General features: G+C 44.7%; 2 protein-coding genes across 9 annotated transcripts in view; both read right to left on the bottom strand.

The window, feature by feature from the left end:
- Positions 1-17,015, bottom strand: part of LRGUK (leucine rich repeats and guanylate kinase domain containing) — a 49,719-nt gene extending 32,704 nt beyond the window's left edge. For 5 of the 7 annotated variants that reach the window (XR_009156155.1, XM_058191475.1, XM_058191478.1 and 2 more), the window contains exons 1-8: positions 16,456-17,015; positions 15,106-15,213; positions 14,743-14,824; positions 14,075-14,175; positions 12,168-12,249; positions 6,632-6,756; positions 2,454-2,597; positions 746-826 (exon numbers count right to left, since the gene is read on the bottom strand). Coding sequence is in view for 6 of the 7 variants with exons in the window: in XM_058191475.1 (XP_058047458.1) it covers positions 746-826; positions 2,454-2,597; positions 6,632-6,756; positions 12,168-12,249; positions 14,075-14,175; positions 14,743-14,824; positions 15,106-15,213; positions 16,456-16,884 (1,152 nt within the window). In the remaining variant the exon portion in view is untranslated. The remainder of the gene's footprint in view (positions 1-745; positions 827-2,453; positions 2,598-6,631; positions 6,757-12,167; positions 12,250-14,074; positions 14,176-14,742; positions 14,825-15,105; positions 15,214-16,455) is intronic. The other 2 variants (XM_058191476.1, XM_058191477.1) reach the window with 2 other exon arrangements.
- Positions 17,016-20,047: 3,032 nt separating this feature from the next.
- EXOC4 (exocyst complex component 4) overlaps positions 20,048-25,259 on the bottom strand; it is a 410,015-nt gene continuing 404,803 nt past the window's right edge. For both annotated transcript variants that reach the window (XM_058191473.1, XM_058191474.1), the window contains one exon: positions 20,048-21,658. In XM_058191473.1, the coding sequence (XP_058047456.1) occupies positions 21,421-21,658 (238 nt within the window). In that variant the 3' untranslated portion in view covers positions 20,048-21,420. The remainder of the gene's footprint in view (positions 21,659-25,259) is intronic.

Genomic DNA, 25,259 nt, shown 5'->3' with positions numbered 1-25,259 from the left:
TATTCTATTCTATTCTATTCTATTCTATTCTATTCTATTCTATTCTATTCTATTCTATTCCTTATCCCATCCCATCCCATCCCTTATTCTATTCTATTCTATTCATTCCAATATTATTCTGTTCTGTTCTGTTCTGCTCTGTTCTGTTCTATTCCTTATCCCATCCCATCCCATCCCTTATTCTATTCTATTCTATTCTATTCTATTCTATTCTATTCTATTCTATTCTATTCTATTCTATTCTATTCTATTCATTCCAATATTGTTCTGTTCTGTTCTATTCTATTCTATTCTATTCATTCCAATATTGTTCTGTTCTGTTCTGTTCTGTTCTGTTCTGTTCTGTTCTATTCTATTCTATTCTATTCTATTCTATTCTATTCTATTCTATTCTATTCTATTCTATTCTATTCTATTCCTTATTCCATCCCATCCCATCCCATCCCATCCCATCCAATCCCTTATTCTATTCTATTCTGTTCTATTCATTCCAATATTATTCTGTTCTATTCTATTCTAAACAAACTGTTGCACATCAAGGACTTAAACATAAGTTGGACTTAGATATAAGTCCAAGTGCTGTTGCTATCTCATTATCCAAAGCAACTCTGGGCAATGTTGTCCTGCTCTGCTTCTCTTGGTGGAATCTACCTGTCCCTTAATTGTCCTACCAAATCACATTATTAGCGTGATAAAAATTGACAACTGTTGCAATATTTCATTGATGGTTTGACTTCTCCCTCACCTGAACGGGATTCTTCAGGAGGTTGAACACTCTCAGCAGAGGCAGAGATTCAATATATTCCAGCTCGCTCAGTTCAGACACCTAATGACGAGGAGGGGAAGAACGGTATGGATTAAAGGAAAGAGGGAGGGAGGGAGGAGAATGCTTCAAAATCCTGGATGGATGGATGGATGGATGGATGGAGCAGCTTCATCAGGGAGCAGGTGACACCCAAGACTTTCCTCATCTCAGTTGCCCAGGGAGGAAAAAGGGGGGGAAAAAATCAAGAAACTCAGGTTTTTAACCCTCATGGCTTTAGAGAGATGAGAGAGATAAACAGACATAATAGCTAAACAGACATGATAGTGACAGATAGATAGATATGATAGACATGATAAATAGACTAGATAAACAGACATAAACAGACATAATAGATAAACAGATAGATAGATAGATAGATAGATAGATAGATAGATAGATAGATAGATAGATAGATAGATGATAGATAGATAGATAAACAGAAATGGATATAGACATGATAGATACATAGATAGATAGGTAGGTAGGTAGATAGATAGATAGACAGATAGATAGATAGAGATAGATAGATAATAGATAGATAGATAGATAGATAGATAGATAGATAGATAGATAGAAGATAGATAGATAGAGATAGATAGATGATAGATAGATAGATAGATAGATAGATAGATAGACAGACAGAAATGGATACAGACATGATAGATAGATAGATAGATAGATAGATAGATAGATAGAAGAGATAGATAAACAGAAATTGATACAGACATGATAGATAGATAGATAGTAGACAGATAGATAGATAGATAGATAGATAGATAGATAGATAGATAGATAGATGATAGATAGATAGATAAACAGAAATGGATATAGACATGATAGATACATAGATAGATAGGTAGGTAGGTAGATAGATAGATAGATAGATAGATAGATAGATAGATAGATAGATAGATAGATAGAAGATAGATAGAGATAGATAGATGATAGATAGATAGATAGATAGATAGATAGATAGATAGATAGATAGATAGATAGATAAACAGAAATGGATACAGACATGATAGATAGATAGATAGATAGATAGATAGATAGATAGATAGATAGATAGATAGATAGATAAACAGAAATTGATACAGACATGATAGATAGATAGATAGAAGACAGACAGACAGATAGATAGATAGATAGATAGATAGATAGATAGATAGATAGATAAGAAATAGCTAGCTAGCTAGTTAGATAGAAAGAAAGAGATAGATAAACAGAAATAGATACAGACATGATAGACAGACAGACAGACAGACAGACAGAAAGGTAGTATGGATGGTTGGTTATATACTAGATGGATGATAGATGATAGAATGAATAAATCGATAGATGATGGATGGATAAACAAACATATGATGGATAGATAGATAGATGAAGGCTCATTTGTGCAATAAATTATGCAAAATAAGAGTTACTCCTATGGGTTTGTCCAATTTACAGAATACATTTTCTCAAGCGCTTCTCCCTTCTTTCCTTCAACCTCCCCCCACCCGGCAGCCCCAATATATCCGAAAGAGGAGGATTCTGGGAAAAGCCTCGTTCTGTGGTTCTCCTGGTCACTGCAAGCGGTTCAGAGGAGGAGGAATCCCGCCCCCCCAAGCGGTTGGCCGCGGGGTCTCCTCTGTTGTGTAACTCTTACCTGGTTATCTTCCAGGTTGATGTCCTGCAGGAGGTTGTGGTCTTCCAGGCCCTCCAAGCTGCTGATCTGGTTGCTGGACAAATCCAAGACTTGTAACACCTTGAGTTCTTCCAAGCCCACCGCTTTCTCGATCTGGTTCGATTTCTGCCAAAATAATCAACAGCCTCCCAATATACCAAAACACGGTTGTTCCTTGGGCAAATCCAAGCCCCATCAAGGACGCACACGGCTGGCTTCAGCACCATATCATTTTATATACAGGTGGTTCTCGACTCACAAGAATACATTTAGTGACCTCTCTGTTAAGGCAATGCTGATAATTAGAACTGCAGAAACAACAATTGCTACCAACCTGCCTTCTATTGAGGACCTGTATACTGCACGAGTCAAAAAGAGGGCTGGGAAAATCGCTACAGACCCCTCACATCCTGGACATAAACTGTTTCAACTCCTACCCTCAAAACAACGCCACAGAGCACTGCACACCAGAACAACTAGACACAAAGTTTTTCCCCCCAAACACTATAAAAACAAATAATTCCCTCAACACTATCAAGCTATTCACTAAATCTGCACTACTATTAATCTTCTCATTGTTCCCATCACCCATCTCCTTCCACTTATGACTGTAACTTTGTTGCTTGTATCCTTACGATTTATACTGATATTGTTTCCCGATTGCTTATTTGTACCCTATGACTATCATTTAGAGTTGTATCATCAAGTGTTAAATTTGTAGCCTATGACTATCATTAAGTGTTGTGCCTTAGGATTCTTGACGAAGGTATCTTTTCTTTTATGTACACTGAGAGCGTATGCACCGAAGACAAATTCCTTGTGTGTCCAATCACACTTGGCCAATAAAAATTCTATTCTATTTAATAGCTGACCAGCTGCTGCAAGGCTGTAAACCAAGATGATGCAATGAGAATGAGTCAGCAGGGTTATCATTTTAAGAGGCTGCCTATATAGGTGTGGCCATTAGAGGGTGTCTCTCTCTCCTCGTGTCTCTCTCTCCTTGTGTATCTGCATTATAGTACTCCATGTAGAGTTGAAGAAGAATAGAATAGAATAGAATAGAATTTTTTATTGGCCAAGTGTGATTGGACACACAAGGAATTTGTCTTGGTGCATATGCTCTCAGTGTACATAAAAGAAAAGATACGTTCATCAAGGTACAACATTTACAACACAATTGATGATCAATATATCAATATAAATCATAAGGATTGCCAGCAACAAGTTATAGTCATACAGTCATAAATGGAAAGAGATGGGTGATGGGAACTATGAGAAGATTAATAGTAGTGCAGATTCAGTAAATAGTTTGACAGTGTTGAGGGAATTATTTGTTTAGCAGAGTGACAGCGTTCGGGAAAAAACTGTTCTTGTGTCTAGTTGTTCTGGTGTGCAGTGCTCTATAGCGTCGTTTTGAGGGTAGGAGTTGAAACAGTTTATGTCCAGGATGCGAGGGATCTGCAAATATTTTCACGGCCCTCTTCTTGATTCTTGATTGAATGATTGCTTGCCTGGTATATGCTTACCACATGTATGTCTGTTTATTTATTTTATTTATTTATTTTATTATTTAAATTTATATACCGCCCTATCTCCCAAAGGACTCAGGGCGGTTCACAGGCATATAAAACATCGATACACAAAATTAAAATAATCTTTAAAAAACTTATTCCAATGCCCTATCATTAAAAATAGAAATATAAATATTAAAATCAATTTAAAACCCCTATAAAATTTAAAATCTAAGCCAGTCCTGCACAGATGAATAAATGTGTCTTGAGCTCATGACGGAAGGTTGAAGGTCCGGAAGTTGACGGAGTCCTGGGGAGCTCGTTCCAGAGGGCGGAGCCCCACAGAGAAGGCCCTTCCTGGGCGTCGCCAGGCAACACTGCCTAGCTGACGGCACCCTGAGGAGTCCCTCCTGTGAGAGCGCACGGGTCGGTGAGAGGTATCTGGTCGCAGTAGGCGGTCCCAGATAACCCGCCCTATGCCATGGAGCGCTTTAAAGGTGGTCACCAAAACCTTGAAGCGCACCCGAAGGCCACAGGTAGCCAGTGCAGCCTGCGCAGGATGGGTGTTATCACGGGAGCCACGAGGGCTCCATCTATCACCCGCAGCCGCATTCTGACTAACTGTAGCCTCCGGATGCCCTTCAAGGGGAGCCCCATGTAGAGAGCGTTGCAGTAATCCAGGCGAGACGTCACGAGGGCGTGAGTGACCGTGCATAGGGCCTCCCGGTCCAGAAAGGGGCGCAACTGGCGCACCAGGCGAACCTGGTAGAACGCTCTCCTGGAGACGGCCGTCAAATGATCTTCTAGAGACAGCCGTTCATCCAGGAGGACGCCTAAGTTTATCTATATAACTTGTATATAAACCACTGTTTGTTGACAAACCTGTGTGTCTTGTATTTTGCTCCTGGGTTGTCCCAAAATAGAAGTCACACTGCAAACACCGTAACGTTCTCAAAGTTACGTCATCACTGGGGGGGGGGAAAAAAGGGAGCGATGACTATTCTTCACACTTAGAACCGTTGCAGCATCCCCAGGGTCACGTGATCAAAATTCAGACGCTTGGCAACTGGTTCGCATTTATGACGGTTGCTGTGTCCCCGGGGTCACATGATCCCCCTTTTGCAGCCTTCCGACAAGCAAAGTCCAAGGGGGGGGGGGAGCCAGAGTGACTTAACAATTATGTGACTAATGAAACAAACGCAGTGATTCGCTTAACAAATGTGGCAAGAAAAATCGTCAAACCGGGCAAAACTCACTGAGCAAATGTCTCTGGTTGGAAGGTTGCATCAGGGGATCACGTGAGCCAGGACCGCGCAACCGTCATAAATATGAGTCAGTTGCCAAGCGTCTCAATTTTAATCTTGGTACTGTGGGGATGTGGCAACAATTGTAAGTGTGAAAAATGGCTATAACTCCCTTCTTTCCAGGGTCCTTGTAACTTTAAATGGTCGCTAAACGAAGTGTTTTAAGTCGAGGATTATCTGTATCTCCCCACACTGCAAAACTTGAGGGTGGAATGACGTCCAATCCCATCTTGTCCAGGTGATGCTTGTCCTTAAATTATCGGAGAATAAATCCAGATTTTTAAAGTGTTGGGCAGGGGTGGGGGACCATGGCCCTTTGATGACTCGTGGCCTTCAACTCCTAGAATCCCTGAGCCCTCCATGCTGGCTATAGCCCCTTTATAACACATGGACTTCAAGTCCCAGAATTCCTGAGCCCTCCATGTTGGCTATGGCCCAGGGGTGAACTGTTACCGGTTTAGACTGGTTCTTCCAAACTGGTAGTAAAAAAATGCTACCAGTTTGGGCAAACCGGAATTTCCAATGATCAGCTGGGCGACTATCAGCTGTGACGTGCAATTTATATTAGCTAGAATTGTTGGATTTCCTGCTTTCTAGCTAATTTAAATTGCGTGGCACAGCAGATTCTCCTCCCCCCTCGCTGTTCTACTTACCTTTGCAGACTCAGAGGGCTTCAAAATGTTCCTTTTTTAGTGCTGCATGGGTGCGCCTCAGGTCCGCATGCACGCAAAATGCACGCTCGGTAGCAGACTCACAGAACCGGTAGCAGACTTCGTGGACTAACTTGTGGACTTCAACTCCCAGAATCCCTGAGCCCTCCACGCTGGCTACGGCCTCTTTATAACTCATGGACTTCAACTCCCAGAATCCCTGAGCCCTCCACGCTGGCTACGGCCCCTTTATAACACATGGACTTCAACTCCCAGAATCCCTGAGCCCTCCACGCTGGCTACGGCCCCTTTATAACTCATGGACTTCAACTCCCAGAATCCCTGAGCCCTCCACGCTGGCTACGGCCCCTTTATAACTCATGGACTTCAACTCCCAGAATCCCTGAGCCCTCCACGCTGGCTATGGCCCCTTTATAACTCATGGACTTCAACTCCCAGAATCCCTGAGCCCTCCACGCTGGCTATGGCCCCTTTATAACTCATGGACTTCAACTCCCAGAATCCCTGAGCCCTCCGTGCTGGCTCAGGGATTCTGGGAGTTGAAATCCACGAGTCATCAAAGGGCCCTCGTTCTTCGACCCCTGAGGTAGGGCTTCAAACCCTACATTCTTGTACAACCCAACATATTACGGTCAGGATAGAAGTTTCATCTCAGGCAACAGATGAGAACTCACCAGGCAGAGAGTTTTGATGGGCAAATTTTTCAAGCCGGTAATTGCTTTGATCTTGTTGTTCGCCAAGCTGAGGTAGGTCAGGCTGTGGCAATTCTCCAGGCCCTCAATCTCCGTGATGCTGTTATCTGCACGTCGGCGCGATAATTAAGAAATGAAACGGCAACGTAGAAGGGCCTCTGGTGGCTCAGCAGACTAAGTCTGTCTCTTATTGACACAGCTGCTTGCAATTACTGCAGGTTCAAGTCCCACCAGGCCCAAGGTTGACTCAGCTTTCCATCCTTTATAAGGTAGGTAAAATGAGGACCCAGATTGTTGGGGACAATAAGTTGACTTTGTATATAATATACAAATGGATGAAGACTATTGCTTGACACAGTGTAAGCCGCCCTGAGTCTTCGGAGAAGGGCGGGATATAAATGCAAATAAAAAAAAAAAAAGGAGATGAGGTCAAAGCTCATAGATAAAACTGGGGAGAAAAACTCCATGGGCTGAAGAGAACCTGGGGGAGATGTTGACTTGAGGGAGTGATGGGCAACTGCCACTCTCACAAAAGCTTCTTCTTGGTGAAAGTTTGTGGAGATTCTCCGTCCTCCAGGCCATGGTTGTCCCAAAGGTACTTTTTTTCAGGAGGCAACTGGACTTTCTGGTTTTTTTTCTTTGGAAGACCTTTCGCTTCGCATCCGAGAAGCTTCTTCAGTTCTAGCGTCGGCTCTAGAACTTCTTCGATGCTAAGACGCTTCTCGTCCGAGAAGCGAAACTTTTTCGGGGGAAAAACAAAAGAAGAAAGTCCAGTTGCCTTTTGGAGAAGCATGGGGCAACCATGCGCAGGATGATTGAGAAGCTCCATTCTTCCTCATTTGTTCTATCAACTGAAAGAGCCCATCAGTCATAGATGAAATGAGATTTGTTCCTACAGAGAAGATCAGACAGAGCAGTGATGGTGAACCTTTTCAGCTCGTGCGCTCGTCGGGGACACAACCCGGAAGGGGAGCTGGCCGGTGTGCATGCGCACTCCCGAAACCAGAACTTCAGGCGAGCACATGCGCACCAGGCAATTCTTCTTCCGGTTTCTGTTGCGCATGATGATTAGCTGGCCAGTGCGCATGAGCAGACAGAAACTGGAAGATCAGCTCTTCCAGTTTCCAGAACTGTTGCGCGTGCGAAGGCCAGCTGATCATCGTGCACACATGCGCGCCAGAAACCCGGAAGAGCAACGGGCGAGGCCACCCGTGCCGGGCGACATGGCTCTGCATGTCACTTCAGGCAGGCGTGCCATAGCTCCGCCATCACGGTGATAAGAGTTTTGTCTCCCAGGCAAAGCAACAGTTTGCCTTCAGAAGTTGTGGGAGCTTCATCCCTGGAAGCTTTGTAGAAGAGACTGGACTGCCATCCGTCAGAAATGATGTAGGATCTCCTGCTTGGGTGGGTGGGGGGTTAGACTAGATGACCTACAAGGTCCCTCCCGACTCCGTGATTCTGTAAATTTAATCTTCTGGCATTTCCTCTGGTGGCTCAACAGGCTAATGCAGTCTGTTATTAACACAGTTGCCTGCAATTACAATTACTGCAGGTTCAAGTCCCACCAGGCCCAAGGTTGACTCAGCCTTCCATCCTTTATAAGGTAGGTAAAATGAGGACCCAGATTGTTGGGGGCAATAAGTTGACTTTGTATCTAATATACAAATGGATGAAGACTATTGCTTAACACAGTGCAAGCCGCCCTGAGACTTCGGAGAAGGGCGGGATATAAATGCAAATAAATAAATAAATAAAATAAATAAATAAATTTCCAGGTAGGGCTGGGAAAGATTCTTTTCGGAAACTTAGGAAAAAAAAAACTGGGAAGCTATAACAATACCGGATTGGAGAGACCAAAGCTCCAGCTTGGTACAAGTAGTCCTCGACTTACGGCCACAACTGAGCCCAAAATTTCCGTTGCTAAGTGAGACCTTGTTTGTTGTTTTACCCCATTCTTGTCCCCATTGTTAAGTGAATCCTGGCAGTCCTAACTTAACAACTGCAATGATCCGCTTAGCAACGGTGAGAAGAAAAGTCATAGTATGGGGCAAAACTCACCGATGTTTCACTTAGCGACAGAAACTTTGGGCTCGGTTATGGTCGTAAGTTGAGGACTACCTGCTTGTGCACCAGGAAGCTTTGATTATCTCAGGGGGGAAATAAGAATAAAGTCAGCAAAGCAGGAGCTTAAGCAAATGTTGATGGTCTCTAAGCAACATTTAGATACTGTCTAAATGTTAGTCTTGAGCCTTTGGGACAACTGACTCGGGATTCTCAGGGGAGAAGCTGCACAAGAAGAATATTTTTAAATATTTTACCTCTCGAAATTAGAAGCACGGTTACATTTTCACGTCTCTGATTTACTGACTTCACTGTGCATAGTACCTCACTCAGGTGAGGTACTAATACCCCTCTATAAAAGCATAGTAAGACCACACCTAGGGTACTGCATCCAGTTTTGGTCACCATACTATAAAAAAGATGGTGAGACTCTAGAAAGAGTGCAGAGAAGAGCAACCAAGAGGATTAGGGGACCAGAGGCTAAAACATACGATGAACAACTGCAGGAACTGGGCATGGCTGGTCTAGTGAAGAGAAGGACCAGGGGAGACATGATAGCAGTCTTCCAATATTTGAGGGGCTGCCACAGAGATGAGGGGATCAAGCTATTTTCCAAGGCACCTGAAGGCAGGACAAGGAATTATGGATGGAAAATGTCCAAGGAGAGATTCAATCTGGAAATAAGGAGAATTTTTCTGACAGTGAGAAGAATCCACCCATGGAACAGAAGTTGCCTTCAGAAGTTGTGGGAGCTTCATCCCTGGAGACTTTCAAGAAGAGACTGGACTGCCAGTTGCCAGAAATGGTGTAGGGTCTCCTGCTTGGGCGGGGGGGTTGGACTAGATGATCTACAAGGTCCCTTCCAACTCATCTGTAATCTAGTATTTTAAACATTTTACACCTCGAAATTAGAAACGTGGTTAAGTTTCCATTTACTGACTTCACTGTGAAGAGCCTTTTTGAGCGGGGCAGGGAAATACGTGCTTGATAAAATGATTCCGCTTCAAGGTCTCTATATGATCTTTCTGCGTTTTGAGAAAAAAGGAAGCCGCTCGTATCAAACCGGGGATTAAAAACAATAAATAAATATGAAAGTCTGTTTGAGCCAGGAGAATTTCTCCCAAGATAGGACTCTCTACTCTGGCGGCATCCAAGGGATACGTTGCCCAAGGATCGGTCCCAGTCCGAAGACAATTCGAAGGAAAATGACGTCAATCCGTCTCCTGGCGCACGATAGACACAGTCAACAGGGTATTATGGAGGCCGTAGTCAGGGCCTGGCTGCAAAAAACTGCCTGATTTTCAAGGAATTTGTAAGCAGTCCTCGTCTTATGACTGCAATTGAGTCCGAACGTCCCTGAGTGGGACATTGGTTCAATGAATTCTGCCCCATTTTACAACTTCTCCTGCTGCACTTGTTAAGTGAATCGCTGCGGTCAACTAATAAGATGGTCATTAAGTGAATCCGGCTTCCCCACCTTATTAGGTCACAAAAGGGGACTACGTAACCCCAGGACACTGCGACGGTCATAAATAGGAGGTCGGTTGCCAAGGGTCTGAATTTTGATCACGTGACCCTGAGGATGCAGCAATGGACATAATTAGGAAAAACGGTCATAACTCATTTTTTTTAGTGTCGTTGTAACTTCGAATGGTCACTAAATGAAATGTCGTAAGTTGGGGACCATCTGTATAAAGAAAGGGGCTTCAAGCATCTGCTCTGGTCACACTGCAAAGGTTGCTTTTTGTAGAGTTGGGTAAAAAGAGCTTTTTAAAAAAATAACTGGATTTGGGGAGGCCTTTAGCGGAATTTCGTAGCAAATCCAATCCCCAAATGTGATTCCAGGTGGTCCTTGACTGACAACGATTCGTTTAGTGACCACGCAAAGTTACAACGGCACCCAAAAAAGCGACTTAGGAACGTTTTTCACACTTACGACTGTTGCAGCGTCCCCGTGATCGCGTGATCAAAGTTTGGATACTTGGCAACTGACTCGTATTTATGACCGTCTCTGTGTCCCGAGGTCACACGATCCGCTTTTTTGACCTTCTGATGAGCAAGGTCAATGGGAAAGCCGAATTCACTTAACAACCACATTACTAACTTAATGACGGCAATGATCCACTTAACAACCGCAGCGAGAAAGGTCATAAAATTGAGGCAAGTCTCGCTTAACAACTGCCTCGATGGGCAACAGCAATCTGAAATCCTGCCACAGAAAACTGCGGCAAGAAAGGGCATATCATGGGGCGAAACTCACTTAATGACTGTCTTGCTTAGGGACAAAAATTTTGGGCTCCACCGGTCATAAATAGGAGGTCGGTTGCCAAGGGTCTGAATTTTGATCACGTGACCCTGAGGATGCAGCAATGGACATAATTAGGAAAAACGGTCATAACTCATTTTTTAGTGTCGTTGTAACTCGAATGGTCACTAAATGAAATGTCGTAAGTTGGGGACCATCTGTATAAAGAAAGGGGCTTCAAGCATCCGCTCTGGTCACACTGCAAAGGTTGCTTTTTGTAGAGTTGGGTAAAAAGAGCTTTTTAAAAAAATAACTGGATTTGGGGAGGCCTTTAGCGGAATTTCGTAGCAAATCCAATCCCCAAATGTGATTCCAGGTGGTCCTTGACTTACAACGATTCGTTTAGTGACCACGCAAAGTTACAACGGCACCCAAAAAAGCGACTTAGGAACGTTTTTCACACTTACGACTGTTGCAGCGTCCCCGTGATCGCGTGATCAAAGTTTGGACACTTGGCAACTGACTCGTATTTATGACCGTCTCTGTGTCCCGAGGTCACACGATCCGCTTTTTTGACCTTCTGATGAGCAAAGTCAATGGGGAAGCCGAATTCACTTAACAACCACATTACTAACTTAATGACGGCAATGATCCACTTAACAACCGCAGCGAGAAAGGTCATAAAATTGACTCGCTTAACAACTGCCTCGATGGGCAACAGCAATCTGAAATCCTGCCACAGAAAACTGCGGCAAGAAAGGGCATATCATGGGGCGAAACTCACTTAATGATTGTCTTGCTTAGGGACAAAAATTTTGGGCTCCACCGGGTCATAAATCGAGGACTACCTTATACATTGAGAGTGGTTTCGTAACATGAGGGCTAGGGTAAATGAGCTCTTCACAAAATGACCGTCATAAGTAGGTTTGATCGATCCCAAAATATCAAATGGATGGAAAACAAATTAGACCTTCATCCTATCAGGATGATTAGAGCACTAATTGCTGCAATTCCAAAGGCTGCCAGGGACTGGTGTGGCCTTTGCTGTACAGCTTGCAACCTTCCTGTTCATTTATTTATTTATTTTTAATAAAAATTATCCTCTTTTTAAAAAGGCGGCTTGGACGGGGAATCTACTGGGATCCAAGGAAGGTTTCTGAGCAGACAATTTCCTGCTCTGCATCGTGTTCCGTTTTTTTTTAAAAAGGATACTGTCCAGTATGAGCTTTTTGAGGGACTGATAATCGGAAAGGTCTTTCATTTTTGGAATGTCATTGTAGGAAAAATTAGCCACCTGGAAAGAGAACAAAAAATGGAGAAGGATACATGAAGATGTCCTAACCAACTAGCAGTAAGAAGACATGAGGAAAACATGTGCGCAACACATGGACAGACTTAACCATAATTTCAACAGGGAAACGGTGAGCAAGAGCAAGCCAAGTCCAAAATCCCTAGAGAATTCCTGGAAGCTGGCACTCTGACAAAACAGCCATCAACGGGCACAATGAGATACACAATGTTTACATACCATTTGAAAGAGATAATCACAAAGCTGAAAAGGAAACAAGAAGTCTAAAACATAACCTTGCTATCAATCAACCCCAAGATTAACACTAGACCAACAATTAAGGATACCCTGATCAAACTACCAACTCAGACACACAAATAATAAACAACAACCTAATTAAAGAACGACCAAGACCACTTCTAGCAACTGACAGGACATGCCACCAATATATAAACAAATCTCACTCCCTTCTAGCACTAATGATATTACCTAGGTGGGTCATGAAACTCTGCAAGAAAACCACCAACCTCAGAAAGCACCAAGAACCTCAAAGAACCTCCTCCTCCCTCCCTCCCACCCAGCTCTGATGATGTTACCTAGTTGGGTCATGAAACTTCTGCAAAGAAACCACCAAAACTCAGAGAGCACCAAGGCCTCACTGTTCAACCCTGAGCTACAAATATTCTATTGCTGTCTTCTATCCCAGCCCAGTCACTATCATCCATTCAATTCAGGATAATTTGGAAAAACAAGAAAGAAAAGAAAAGAAAAGAGAAGAGAAGATAAGGAGGGAGGGAGGGTGGGGAGGGAGGGAGGGAGGGAGAGAGACAGAGAGAGAGAGAGAAAGAGAAAGAAAAAGAAAGAGAAAGAAAGAAAGAAAGAAAGAAAGAGAAAGAAAGAAAGAAAGAAAGAAAGAATTCTACAAATTTCTACGAAGGTTTTAAGTGCACTCAGCCTCAGCTGCAAAAATAAATGCAACTGATCTCTGAAATAGATCAAAAAATCCATTTTCTCCATTTAGTGCCAAGGAAATCAGAAGATCCAGGCAGTGGATGGGCCTAAAGATTGATTTGCAATCAATGATTTGTATATAATTGTACATTGGATGAATTATTTGATATGAATGTAAAAATAAAACTTTTTTTTTATAATAAGATTGATTTGCAAGTTTTAAGCTCTCTACAAGAATCTGAACTACTGACGGCCAATGGAAATTGGTGGTAGAGAAGAATAGAAGGAATTCACAGGCTGGATTTAAATCTCTTGTGGCTGCGAAGGGACTCATGACTAATGATGCATTTGACGCCTCCCACAGGCTCAGTCTGGTCATCTCCTAGGACAGGGGTCTCCAACCTTGGTCCCTTTAAGACTTGTGGACTTCAACTCCCAGAGTTCCTCAGCCAGCGGCCCCTCCCTCCTGGGAGTCTAGAACAGGGGTCTCCATCCTTGGTCCCTTTAAGACTTGTGGACTTCAACTCCCAGAGTCCCTCAGCCAGCAGCCCCTCCCTCCTGGGAGTCTAGAACAGGGGTCTCCATCCTTGGTCCCTTTAAGACTTGTGGACTTCAACTCCCAGAGTCCCTCAGCCAGCAGCCCCTCCCTCCTGGGAGTCTAGAACAGGGGTCTCCAACCTCGGTCCCTTTTAAGACTTGTGGACTTCAACTCCCAGAATTCCTCAGCTAGCTTTGCTGGCTGAGGGACTCTGGGAGTTGAAGTCCACAAGTCTTAAAGGGACCAAGGTTGGAGACCCCTGTTCTAGGAGATGATGGTTTGAACAAGGCAGTTTGACTGGCCAGCTAACTGTAAGAGATTGAGCCAGATTTTGCAACTCACCTGGAGATTCGTCGGTGGTCGGAAGCCAAAATAGGTGGTTAGCGCATTATGGGAGACATCCAGTTCCAACAGGTAAGGCATGGAACTGATGCAAGAGAGATCTAAAAAGGAAAATGAGATGAGGGATATAAATGAAGATACGTGCAACTCACGTGGTCTAATTTTAATTCTAGTTTTGGATCTGAATGGCCTTTGAATGCTGCATGTAAATAGCTAAGCTATTCTGTTCAGGTAGTCCTCGACTTACGGCCATAATCGAAACCCGAAATTTATATTGTTAAGCGAAGCATTTGCTGAGTGAGTTTTGCCTCATGTTTATGACCTTTTTTTTTGCCACAATTGTTAAATGAGTCACTGCTGTTGTTAAGTTGGGAACACGGTTGTTAAGTGAACCGAGATTCCCCCTTGACTTTGCTCGTCCGAAGGTTGTAAAAGGGGATCACGTATCCCCAGGACAAAGCAACTGTCATAAATATGAGTCGGTTGCCGAGCGTGTGAATGGTGATCGCGTGACTCTGGGGATGGTGCAAGGGTTGTAAGTGTGAAACACGGTCCTCCGTCCCTTTTTTCAGTACCATCGTAACTTCAAATGGTGGCTAAATCAACGGTCGTAAGTCGAGGACCATGGCTGACCACTTCGAGGGTTAGTAGCCGCGGAACTCACGTACCGCTGATTTTATTGTAGGAAAGGTTGAGCTTTTCGAGATGAATGTATCTCGAAAGAATATGGACGTCACTCAAAAGATGATCCTGCGGGAATAAAAAGGGAGAGAGCCAGGGGTCAGAAGGTCTTTCCGGTAGATCTCCTGGAGGACTTCTGCCTGAGACCACCGAGTTCAAAATCCTTCTCTCAGCGGACAGACCTCTGAATGGTCAGAGGGCGCCTTCCATGTTTCAATGGGAGTAACCTAGCCAACATCTCAGTGATCTAGGTCAGGCGTCTCCAACCTTGGCAACTTTAAGCCTGGCGGATTTCAACTCCCAGAATTCCCCAGCCAGCTTTGCTGGGAAGGAAGTTTTCCTAAACTCACCGAAAGCGACAGGTGAAGGTAGACACGCTCCGTGCCTGAGGCGGAAGGGCCCAAGGTGTGGAGGGCTTCGGCAATGGTAGCTTCAGTCAACATACCGTCAAACAACACCTGGGTGCGTGCGAGGGAGAAAGAGAAACAGAGGAAGACACGGTGGGGCAGAGCGAAAATAACCCAAATGCAAGATTTACCGCTTGTAGCTTGGTGAGGCATGTCCAGCAGAGGGCAGTCTTCTCTCTTGTGTATTATTGTTGTTGTTGTTGTTATTATCATCATCATCATCATCATCATCATCATCATCGATCATCACACAGTCACAGATATTTGTCGCAGGAAGTAAATTTTAAGTGGGGGTTTTATGGTGGTTTTGTATTAGTTTTAACTTTATTGGGCCATTTTATAATCAGTTTTTTAATTATGTTTTTAACTTTTGTTCTGTGTATGTTTTTATTGGCTGTAAACAGCCCTGAGTCCTTCGGGAGAAGGGTGGTATAAAAGTATAATAAAATATATATATATATAAATAAATAAATAAAAGGAAGCTGTTCCAAGTATTACATTATTATTGTTGCTATTGTTATTATTGCTGTTGTTATGGCTGTTACTATAATAATTAAATAGTTAAATTAATAATTAAATTTATATGCTGGTCATCTCACATTCACCTGGCTCCAGATAGAGGAATCTTCCCCAAAAATTCCTCCCCTAAATCTTTCAATAAGAGCCCCCTCCCCAATTGCCATAATGCTCTGAGTAGAGGCATCCTTCCAAAAGCCCCTCCTGTAAATCTCCCAATAAGAGCCCCCCCAATTCCCGTAATGTCCTATAGGGGCGCCCTTTTAAAAGCCCCTCCCGTAAATCTCTTAATAAGAGCCCCCTCCCCAATTCCCGTAATGCCCTCTATAGGGGCGCCCTTTTAAAAGCCCCTCCCGTAAATCTCTTAATAAAAGCCCCCTCCCCAATTCCCGTAATGCCCTCTATAGGGGCGCCCTTTTAAAAGCCCCTCCCGTAAATCTCTTAATAAAAGCCCCCTCCCCAATTCCCGTAATGCCCTCTATAGGGGCGCCCTTTTAAAAGCCCCTCCCGTAAATCTCTTAATAAAAAGCCCCCTCCCCAATTCCCGTAATGTCCCCTATAGGGGCGCCCTTTTAAAAGCCCCTCCGTAAATCTCTTAATAAAAGCCCCTCCCAATTCCTGTAATGTCCCGTACAGGGCGCCTTCCAAAAGCCCCAATAAGAGCCCCTCCTCGTTACCGTAATGGTTTCGCGCAGCCGAAACTTCCCCCCTCCCCACCAGCCCCCTCCCGTAAATCCCCTAATAGCGGGCTCCCCCCCAATCCATCACCGGCCGCACCTCCTCCATGGGCTCCGGTTCGGGCTCCGACTCGGTGGACTCCTCCTCCTCCTCTTCCTCCTCCTCGTTCTCCGGCAGCTCCTCCTCCTGTCCCCGCGGGAGCCGCTCATCCTGGCCGGCGCGGAGGAGCGAGAAGGTGACGGAAGGCGGCGCCGCCACCCAGGACCGCGCTAGCGCCATGCGGTCCTCCAGGGAAGCGTGGCTGAGGTCTCGGCACGACTGGCTGCTCTGCGACGACAGCGGCGACGGCGACCGAGGGGACGGCGGTGGCAGCGGCATCTCCAAGCCTTTCAAAGCGCCGCGCCGGTTTCTCCTCTCAGGGGCGGAGCGCCGCCATCTTGTTGGCGGGCCGTTGCCCGGCGACGCCAAAGGGGAAAGGGGGCGGGCGGGCGCTGCCGACGTTACGTCATCGCTGACGCGACCACGCATAGGGCCACGGCGCACGCGTCGCCGCGCGGGGCGGGACGGGAAGTGTAGTTCAGGCCGGCTTCAATGTTTTTCGCCCCGATTTATATATGTGTGTTAAATTTATGGGCTGCCTATTTTAAGCACGAGGTGACTTCTGGGAGTCTTTGGCCTTCTATATCAGGGGTCTCCAACCTTGGTCCCTTTAAGACTTGTGGACTTCAACTCCCAGAGTTCCTCAGCCAGCTTTGCTGGCTGAGGGACTCTGGGAGTTGAAGTCCACAAGTCTTAAAGGGACCAAGGTTGGAGACCTCTGTTTTATATGGAGTGTTTTTTTTTTTAACCTGGGGCACTTTAAGAAGAGGTGGACTTCAATTCCCAGAATTCCCCAGCTAGCAAAGCTGGCTGGGGAATTCTGGGAGTTGAAGTCCACCTCCTCTTAAAATGCCTCAGGTTGAAAAATGCTAATATTTGAGCCATTCTGGGAGAGGCATTCTGGGAGTTGAAGTCCACCTCCTCTTAAAGTGCCTCAGGTTGAAAAAATGCTAATATTTGAGTCATTCTGGGAGAGGCATTCTGGGAGTTGAAGTCCACTTCCTCTTAAAGTGCCTCAGGTTGAAAAAAAATGCTAGTATTCGAGCCATTAACTGGAGCAGAGAGATCCTGATGGATGATCTCTGGGTGCCCCCATTTCCCTGCCCTGCATGCAAAGGCTCTTCTTTAAACCCCCCACCCTCACCTCTGTGTTGCCAGCCCTGCGAGGTAGGCCACATCAGAAAAAAGACACCCCACCCGAGAAATAGCATCGTTACGCATTCAGGCTGGGATTCAGATACTCTTTGGTTTGCAACCTTTCCGTTTCGCATCCATTCAAAGTTACGGCGGCACTGAAATCAAGTGACTTGTCTTGTGACCGTTTTTCACACCTAACCACCGTCGCAGCATCCCTATGGTAATGTGATTAGAATTTGGAGCTTTGGCTTTTATGTATCACCGCTGCAGTTTCCCAGGGTCATGTGATCACCTCTGCAACTGAAGTCACTCAACGACCGTTTTGCTTAGCCGCGGAAATTTGGGATTCATTTATGGTTGTAAATTGAGGACTATTTGTAGCTGATTTTTGGAAAGCTGAGCCAAGTTTTTCCCTTCCTGCCTCTTACAACACGGAGCATCAAGGAGGGCCATTCTTCAGTTTCTTTCTCACCTGAGACCATTGCTGGAGCCAAAGCAAGGAAGCGGTTGAGCCCCTGGCATGTACTTACGATGTTTGGGTGGGTCCCAGGGTCATGTGATCCCCTTTTGCGACCTCCTGAAAAGCAAAGTCAAAGCGGGAAGCCAGATTCACTTAACAAGAGTCTCACTCACTTAACAAATGCGGTGATTCACTTAACGAATGTGACAAGAATGTTCGTAACATGGGACGGAACTCACTTAACAAATGTCTCAATTTGAGCTCAATTGTGGTCATAAGTCGAGGATTTACCTGTAGAGCACTGGTATAAAAGCACCCTATTTCAGAATATTCATAGCTGGCGGTTGAATCGTGGAGGCTTTTGCTGCTCTGTGAGCTTCGTTGCTTGCCTGAAGACGTTACATGACCCAGCTAGGTAATAGCTTCAATATTATGAAAGTTCGAGCAATTGGTTAAATTTCTGGAAGCAACAGATTTGAAGTATGTTTGATGCCGCTTTGGTGGTAACCGGGTGTTTAAAATAACACGATAGACTAAACAAGCATCTTTCCTTCTACATTTATTAAATTTTGATTCTTTAAAAAAAAAAAATCAGGAGATTTGAGGGAGTTATTTGCTACCCCAGAGCTGCATAGCTGGTCCTGCAACATTTTTTCCCCCTAAAATCAAATTTATTTGGTTTCAATTGCCTCCCCAGCTGGCCTGCTGTTCAGCTCACGGGCCTGGGCTTGGCTGTCAAAGGAATCACCGAGGAAGAGAATGGCTCATTTAAAAAAAAATCCTGCAGAGTTTTCCATCTGGAAATGCTGGCTTCTATACCCAGAAAAAAACAACAACAACCCACCTCTAATCAAATTAATGGTTAAGCTGGCAAAACATCCATGAAAGTCTTGAGCTGCTGCCCTGGTGGACATTATAAGAGCGAAAGAGAGAGAGAGAGAGAGAGAGAAGTTGGTCTCCCAAGGAGCTTTCTTGAATTTTGGAGAAAGCCGGCAGCCTGCCAGCTTAGGTTAATGAGTTCTCCACACCCTGAAGTGCTCCGGAGTTTATTTCCCACCATCTGCAAAAGACCCGGCCCTTCCGCTGGGATTTGCAAAGGTTCAGCCGAGAGGAAAGGTTATTAAAAACTTTAGGGTGGGGAAATTCTTCCATCTGTTCTGTTCTGCTCGGCTGCGGCAGAGTAAAAAAACCACGGCCCTTGGGTGCCTCTGTCTTGCTAACCCTTCGGATCGCTTTGCGGATGCCCTGCTGAAGACGGAGCGGGCTTTATTAGGGTCTTCGGTGGTCTCTTGAGCGTGATGGTTTTCTTGCAGACGTTTTCATTACCTGAGCTAGGTAACATCATCAGAGCTAGACGAGGGTGTATATAAACAGAGAGCAAACCTTACTCCCTTCCAGCACTGATGATGTTACCTAGTTGGGTAGTGAAACGTCTAAAAGAAAACAACCAGACAGCACCAAAGTAGCCGCAGTCTTCCTCTTCCCCTCCAGCAAACTCCACTCCCTGATGATGTTACCTAGTTGGGTCTTAAAATATCTGCAACAAAACCACCAAGCTCAGAGTGCATCAAGAGCTCCACATTTCAACCTGAGCTGTAAGTATTTTTTGGTGCAGAGAAGCCTATGGAAATTTCTTCTTCTTCCTCTCTGCAAACCCCACTCCCTTCTAACACTGATGGTGTTACCTAGTTGGGTGTTGAAACGTCTGTAAGAAAACAACCGAGCTCAGAGAACACCAAGGACCCCACAGTCCTTCTCCTCCTCCTCTCTGCAAACGCCACTCCTTTCTAGCACTGATGACGTTAACCGTGATGAAACTGCAATGGTTCACTTAACGACAGTGGCAAGAAAAGTCATAAAATGGGGCAAAACCTATTTAACAAATGGGTGAGCAATAGAAATGTTGGTCTCAATCGTGGCCGTAAGTCGAGGACTACCTGTAACCATCCAAAGAGATCCTTGGTGCATCGAAGGAGCCCACAATGCAGTCTGGAGGAGTTTCAAAATTATCTTTTAATTTTCCAGTTGAACCAAGAGGGAAAGCAAGGGAAAGCAGGAGAGGGATGGAAGATCAGATCAAAGAAAGGGATTTTTTGGCTTTGCGCTCTCCAGGGAGACAATGGGCAGCCAAGAACATGGGGACGACGATCAAAATTGCTGCTCCCTTCACATCCTCAAAAATATTTATAATAAAGCAAGGGGGGAAAAAAACAACTCACCGAATTCTCAAAATCAGGGTCTGGATTGATCCCAATTTTATTTATTTTTTTACCCCAGGAGACAGAATGATCAGATCCAAACTAGCCCTGATGGGATCCTCCCCGACGTCCCTCTAGATTCCTTCAAATGTCACTGGTCACGTCGTGGTTTTGGATTGGCTGATCGTGAAAATCCGGGCATCTGCCATGCAAATTAACTCGACTTCTGCTGGTCCCATTTGCCAATCTTTCTGGGCAAGGTGGGGTCTTGAGAGACCAAGCCAATGTGAGAACTGCAGAGTGGAAGCCAACCCAGCCTCTTGAAATTGGTGTAAAATAAAGAGTAAAATAATGCTACTAAGTACTAAAGCGAGCCATAAGGACCCAAACTCTAGGAGGAAAATATATATATATATATAAATATATATATCCTCAACACCATTGAGTGATTAAATGGAGCACAGTCCTGCGTGAAGATAATTGCAATAAATATTGAAAAGTAAATGAAATTCTGGAAAGAACACCCATTCATAACATGGCCCAATGCTTAATACCCTTAACACAGGGGTGAAATGCTACCGATTCGCACTGATTCAGGCGAACCACCCGCCGCTACCGGTTCGCCTGAACCAGTCAGAATCTGTTCTTTACCCTCTGCGCATGAGCATAGGGTCCAAAATCGCACGTGATGCGTGCACACACTTCTGAACCGATAGGGAAGGTAAGTAGATTTCACCCCTGCCTTACCATCACTCTAGAACAACAATGGGCCAGCCAGAAACCTGTCTGTAGGCGTGGAACCGGTTCCTCTCCCCTTTTTGAGAGCTGAACCTTGGTTAGAATCGGTTCCATAATTTTTTTTTTCCAATTCAGATCCTTCTGGATCAACGAGACAACCCTCCCCTTCCTTCTTCCTCACCCTTATCTGCCCATTACATTTCAAGAGAAGCAACTCCCCGTAAATGGCAATCCAAGGCCCCGTTGACGTGCCACGGATTTAAGGATCCCAGCAAGCCACGGAGAAGATCTCCAACTCACCCCGCCCACCCGCCCCAGCGAAGAAGCTAACCGGAAAAGGCCAGAATACCCAAACGTTACCCCAAATAGAGAAATTCCCCTTCGTTGCTTCTACAGGCTGCGAAGGGATATGGCTGCTGCTAGTAGACTAAGCTACACGGTGGTGATTTTCTTATCCTTGGTGGCTTGCTTGATGGCGGCCTGCTCGCAGATGATCTCTTTCAGGCGTTGCAACCTCATGTTTTGCGTGGTCTGGTCTCCCACGCCGGTCTGGCTGCGGTGGAGTAAGCTCAGGGCGTGGATGTACTCCAGCTCCGTGTACTTCACGCCTTGATCCACCACCAGGTTGAGCAGCTCGTCCGCCATGTTGTACAGCATCTCGTAATACTGCCTGCAAGGCAAAGTCAAGGTTTACTTTGTTATCGCATGGCTAAACTTTGCTATGGTCTTTTTATGTTTTTATTTTTCTCCCCCTTTATGGTTTTATGGAAGGCACTGTTATGGAAGGAGGCAACTCTTTGGATGTCTCTCCCCTTGAGCAGAAGGTCGTCAGCCTAGAAAGGTTAAGAGGGGTGCTTTGGTTCTTGAAGTGGAGGAAAAAGGAAAAGATAAGGTGGACAAAAAAGACAGCCAAGGTCTCCTAGAAAAAAGAGGATGGGTTGGGTTGGGAGGCATTCGGAAGGGATGAGATGGGTTTGATTGGGATGGTTTAGGGTGGATTGGGATAGGATGCATTGGAATGGGCTGGGTTGGGTTAGGTTAGAATGGGTTGGGATGGGTTAAGTTGGGATGGTTTGGGTTGGGTTGGCTTGTGATGCATTGGAATGGGATGGATTGGGATGGGATAGGATATTTTGGATGGGTTGGGTTGGACTTAGATGCATTGGGATGGGATGTGTTGAGTTCAGCTAGGATGGGTTAGGTTGGAATTAGATGCATTGGGATGGGATGCGTTGAGTTCAGTTAGGATGGATTGGGTTGGACTTAGATGCATTGGGATGGGATGAGTTCAGTTAGGATGGGTTGGGTTGGATTTAGATGCATTGGGATGGGATGCGGTGAGTTCAGTTAGAATGGGTTGGGTTGGAATTAGATGCATTGGGATGGGATGCGTTGAGTTCAGTTAGGATGGGTTGGGTTGGGATGGGTTAGGTTAGGTTGGGATGGGATGGGATGGGTTGGGTAGTGATGCATTGGGATGGGTTGGGATGGGATAGGATAGGATAGGATATGTTGGGATGGGTTGGTTGGGATGAGATGCATTGAGATGAGATAGGTTGGGTTGGAATTAAATGCATTGGGGTGGGATGAAATGAATCGGGATGGGATAGCTTGGGTTGGGTTGGATGCTTTGGGATGGGAGGGAATGAATTTAGATGGGATGATTTGAACTGGGAAGAGAGGGAATGGGTTGGGATGGACGAGTAGCAGCCTTCAGTCCAGAGCAATTCTGCAGCCAAGGCTGACCACGGGGGAGAAGAGGCTTTTCTGAAGTCCACAGCTCATCCTTGGCTGAAAGAGTCTGAGGTCAGAAAGGAGTGGCTCTCCCTGCTTTGGGGTCAAAGTGCCTGCCCCTCTTCCTTGCCCAGAGGTCAAGCTCCCTCCCTTTCAGGACTTACAGCATCCCTCAGTCCTGGGAAGATTGGATGATTTTTAATTGAAATAAACCGCCATTATCCAAGGAAGGAAGGAAGGAAGCCGCGTTCCTTTTGAGCTGCCTGCAATTAAAAACTCCCTCTGCTAGGCCTGTTCTATGCCTTTGGCCAGTCGGCCGATGTTTGGGAAATGATTTGTTTGATTAAGTGCTCGGCTTGGTGTGTTTGCCTCCCTTGTCTGGGAAATGGATGAATAAATATTGATCCGGAGGGCTTCCTGTTTTCTTTTGCCAAAGCAATTCGATGTGGCCGGTACTCCTGATGCTATCAAATAATGAAATATGGACGAGTTAGTCAAATCCTCCATGTAGCCCCGCTGTCTTTCACAGGTTTTGCCTACGGCGGTTGAAAAATATTCCATCTAGTTTTTGGGAGAAGAGACCGGCCGATACAATTTGGCAGGAAATGCAGCTCGATTCAAATGCCGAGGAGAATTCTTACCACGCCTGGCTCCTGTTCGGGCTTCAGTGAAACTGGCAGGACAAGACAGGCAAGTCCTTGACTTACAACGGTTCATTTAGTGACCGTTCAAAGTTGGAAAAAGTGACTTCTGACTTAATGACCGTTGCAGCATTCGGATGCTTGACAACTGGTTCATATTTATGACGGTGCGCAGTGTCCCGGGGTCACGTGATCCCCTTTTGGGACCTGACCAGCAAAGTCAATGGAGAAGCCAGATTCACTTAACAACGGCGTTACTCATTTAACAACTGCAGTGATTCACTTAACACGTGTGGCGAGAAAATTCGTAAAATGCGGCCAAACTCACTTAAGAAACTTCTCACTTCGGAACATAAATTTTGGCCTCAATTGTGGTCGTAATTCGAGGATTAGCTGCAGGTGATCCGGTCCTGGTTGTATCACAGTGGTTACTGTTACTGTTCACCAGGGGGCACCATGGTTCTGGCCCACAATTACCAATCCATAAAATTCTTGGGAATCCAACGTAAAGCCTTAGTAAGGCCACACCTGGAATCTGGCATCCAGTTTTGGTAAACCAATTAGAAAAAAGACATTGAGACTTTGGAAAAAGTGGGAAGAAGAGCAAATAAGATGCTTAAAGGCTTGGAGACCAAAATATATGAAGAACGGTTGCAGTCTAGAGAAAAGAAGAACCAGGGGGACATGATAGTAGCATTCCAGGGGCTGCCCCAAAGAAGAGGGGGGTCACGTTGTTTTCCAAAGCACCAGAAGGCAGGACAAGAAACAACGGATGCAAACTCATCAAGGAGAGAACAATCTGAAATTAAGGAGAAACTTCCTAACAGTGAGGACAATTAACCAGGGGAACAACTTCCTCCAGAAGTTATAGGTAACAGTAACAGTGTTGGAAGGGACCTTGGAGGTCATCTAGTCCAACCCCCTGCTCACGCAGACCTATTCTGGGGATTCGAACCACCATCTTTCTGATCGACAAGCTCAACATCTTAGCCACTGAGCCACCTAGGCAGTCGCCTTGGTGCTCCATCAACGGAGGCTTTTAAGAAGAGACTGGACAGTGACTTGTCTGAAACGGTAAAGGGTCTTCTGTGTGAGCAGGGGGTTGGACTAGAAGACCTCCAAGGTCCCTTCCAGTTTTATTCTGAATGATTCTTTGAACATCAGCTTGTCATGGGGCCTTTTGATTCTTGTTCACCACCCGGAATTCCTTCTGTTAGGTGGGTGGCTATATAAGCTTGTTAAATAAATGATTAACGCTGAAAGTAACAGTGATTTGGAACACCTTACCCAGAAATCCAAAAAATCATATTTTTAAGTGGAAAACAAATGAACAAATACATCCAATGCTTATTGGCTTCTTGCCAATATATTTTTTGGGGGAAGATGAGACAAGATCAGGGTAGAAAAAATGTATGATTTGAGCAGCAGATTTTAAGAATAGAATAGAATAGAATAGAATAGAATAGAATAGAATAGAATAAGGAATGGAATGGAATAGAATAGAATAGAATAAGGAATGGAATGGAATGGAATGGAATGGAATAGAATAGAATAGAATAGAATAGAATAAGGAATGGAATGGAATAGAATAGAATAGAATAGAATAGAATAAGGAATGGAATAGAATAGAATAGAATAGAATAGAATAGAATAGAATAGAATAGAACAGAACAGAACAGAATAGAACAGAATAGAATAGAACAGAATAGGATAGAACAGAATAGAATAGAACAGAACAGAATAGAACAGAATAGAATAGAACAGAATAGAACAGAACAGAATAGAATAGAACAGAACAGAATAGAATAGAATAGAACAGAATAGAATAGAATAGAACAGAACAGAATAGAATAGAACAGAATAGAACAGAACAGAACAGAATAGAATAGAACAGAA

The sequence above is a fragment of the Ahaetulla prasina genome, chromosome 7 (assembly GCF_028640845.1).
Source record: "Ahaetulla prasina isolate Xishuangbanna chromosome 7, ASM2864084v1, whole genome shotgun sequence".
In the NCBI taxonomy this organism is placed as follows: domain Eukaryota; kingdom Metazoa; phylum Chordata; class Lepidosauria; order Squamata; family Colubridae; genus Ahaetulla; species Ahaetulla prasina.
Note: the sequence above shows the minus strand (reverse complement) of the source record. Positions and strands in the feature narration are given on the sequence as shown.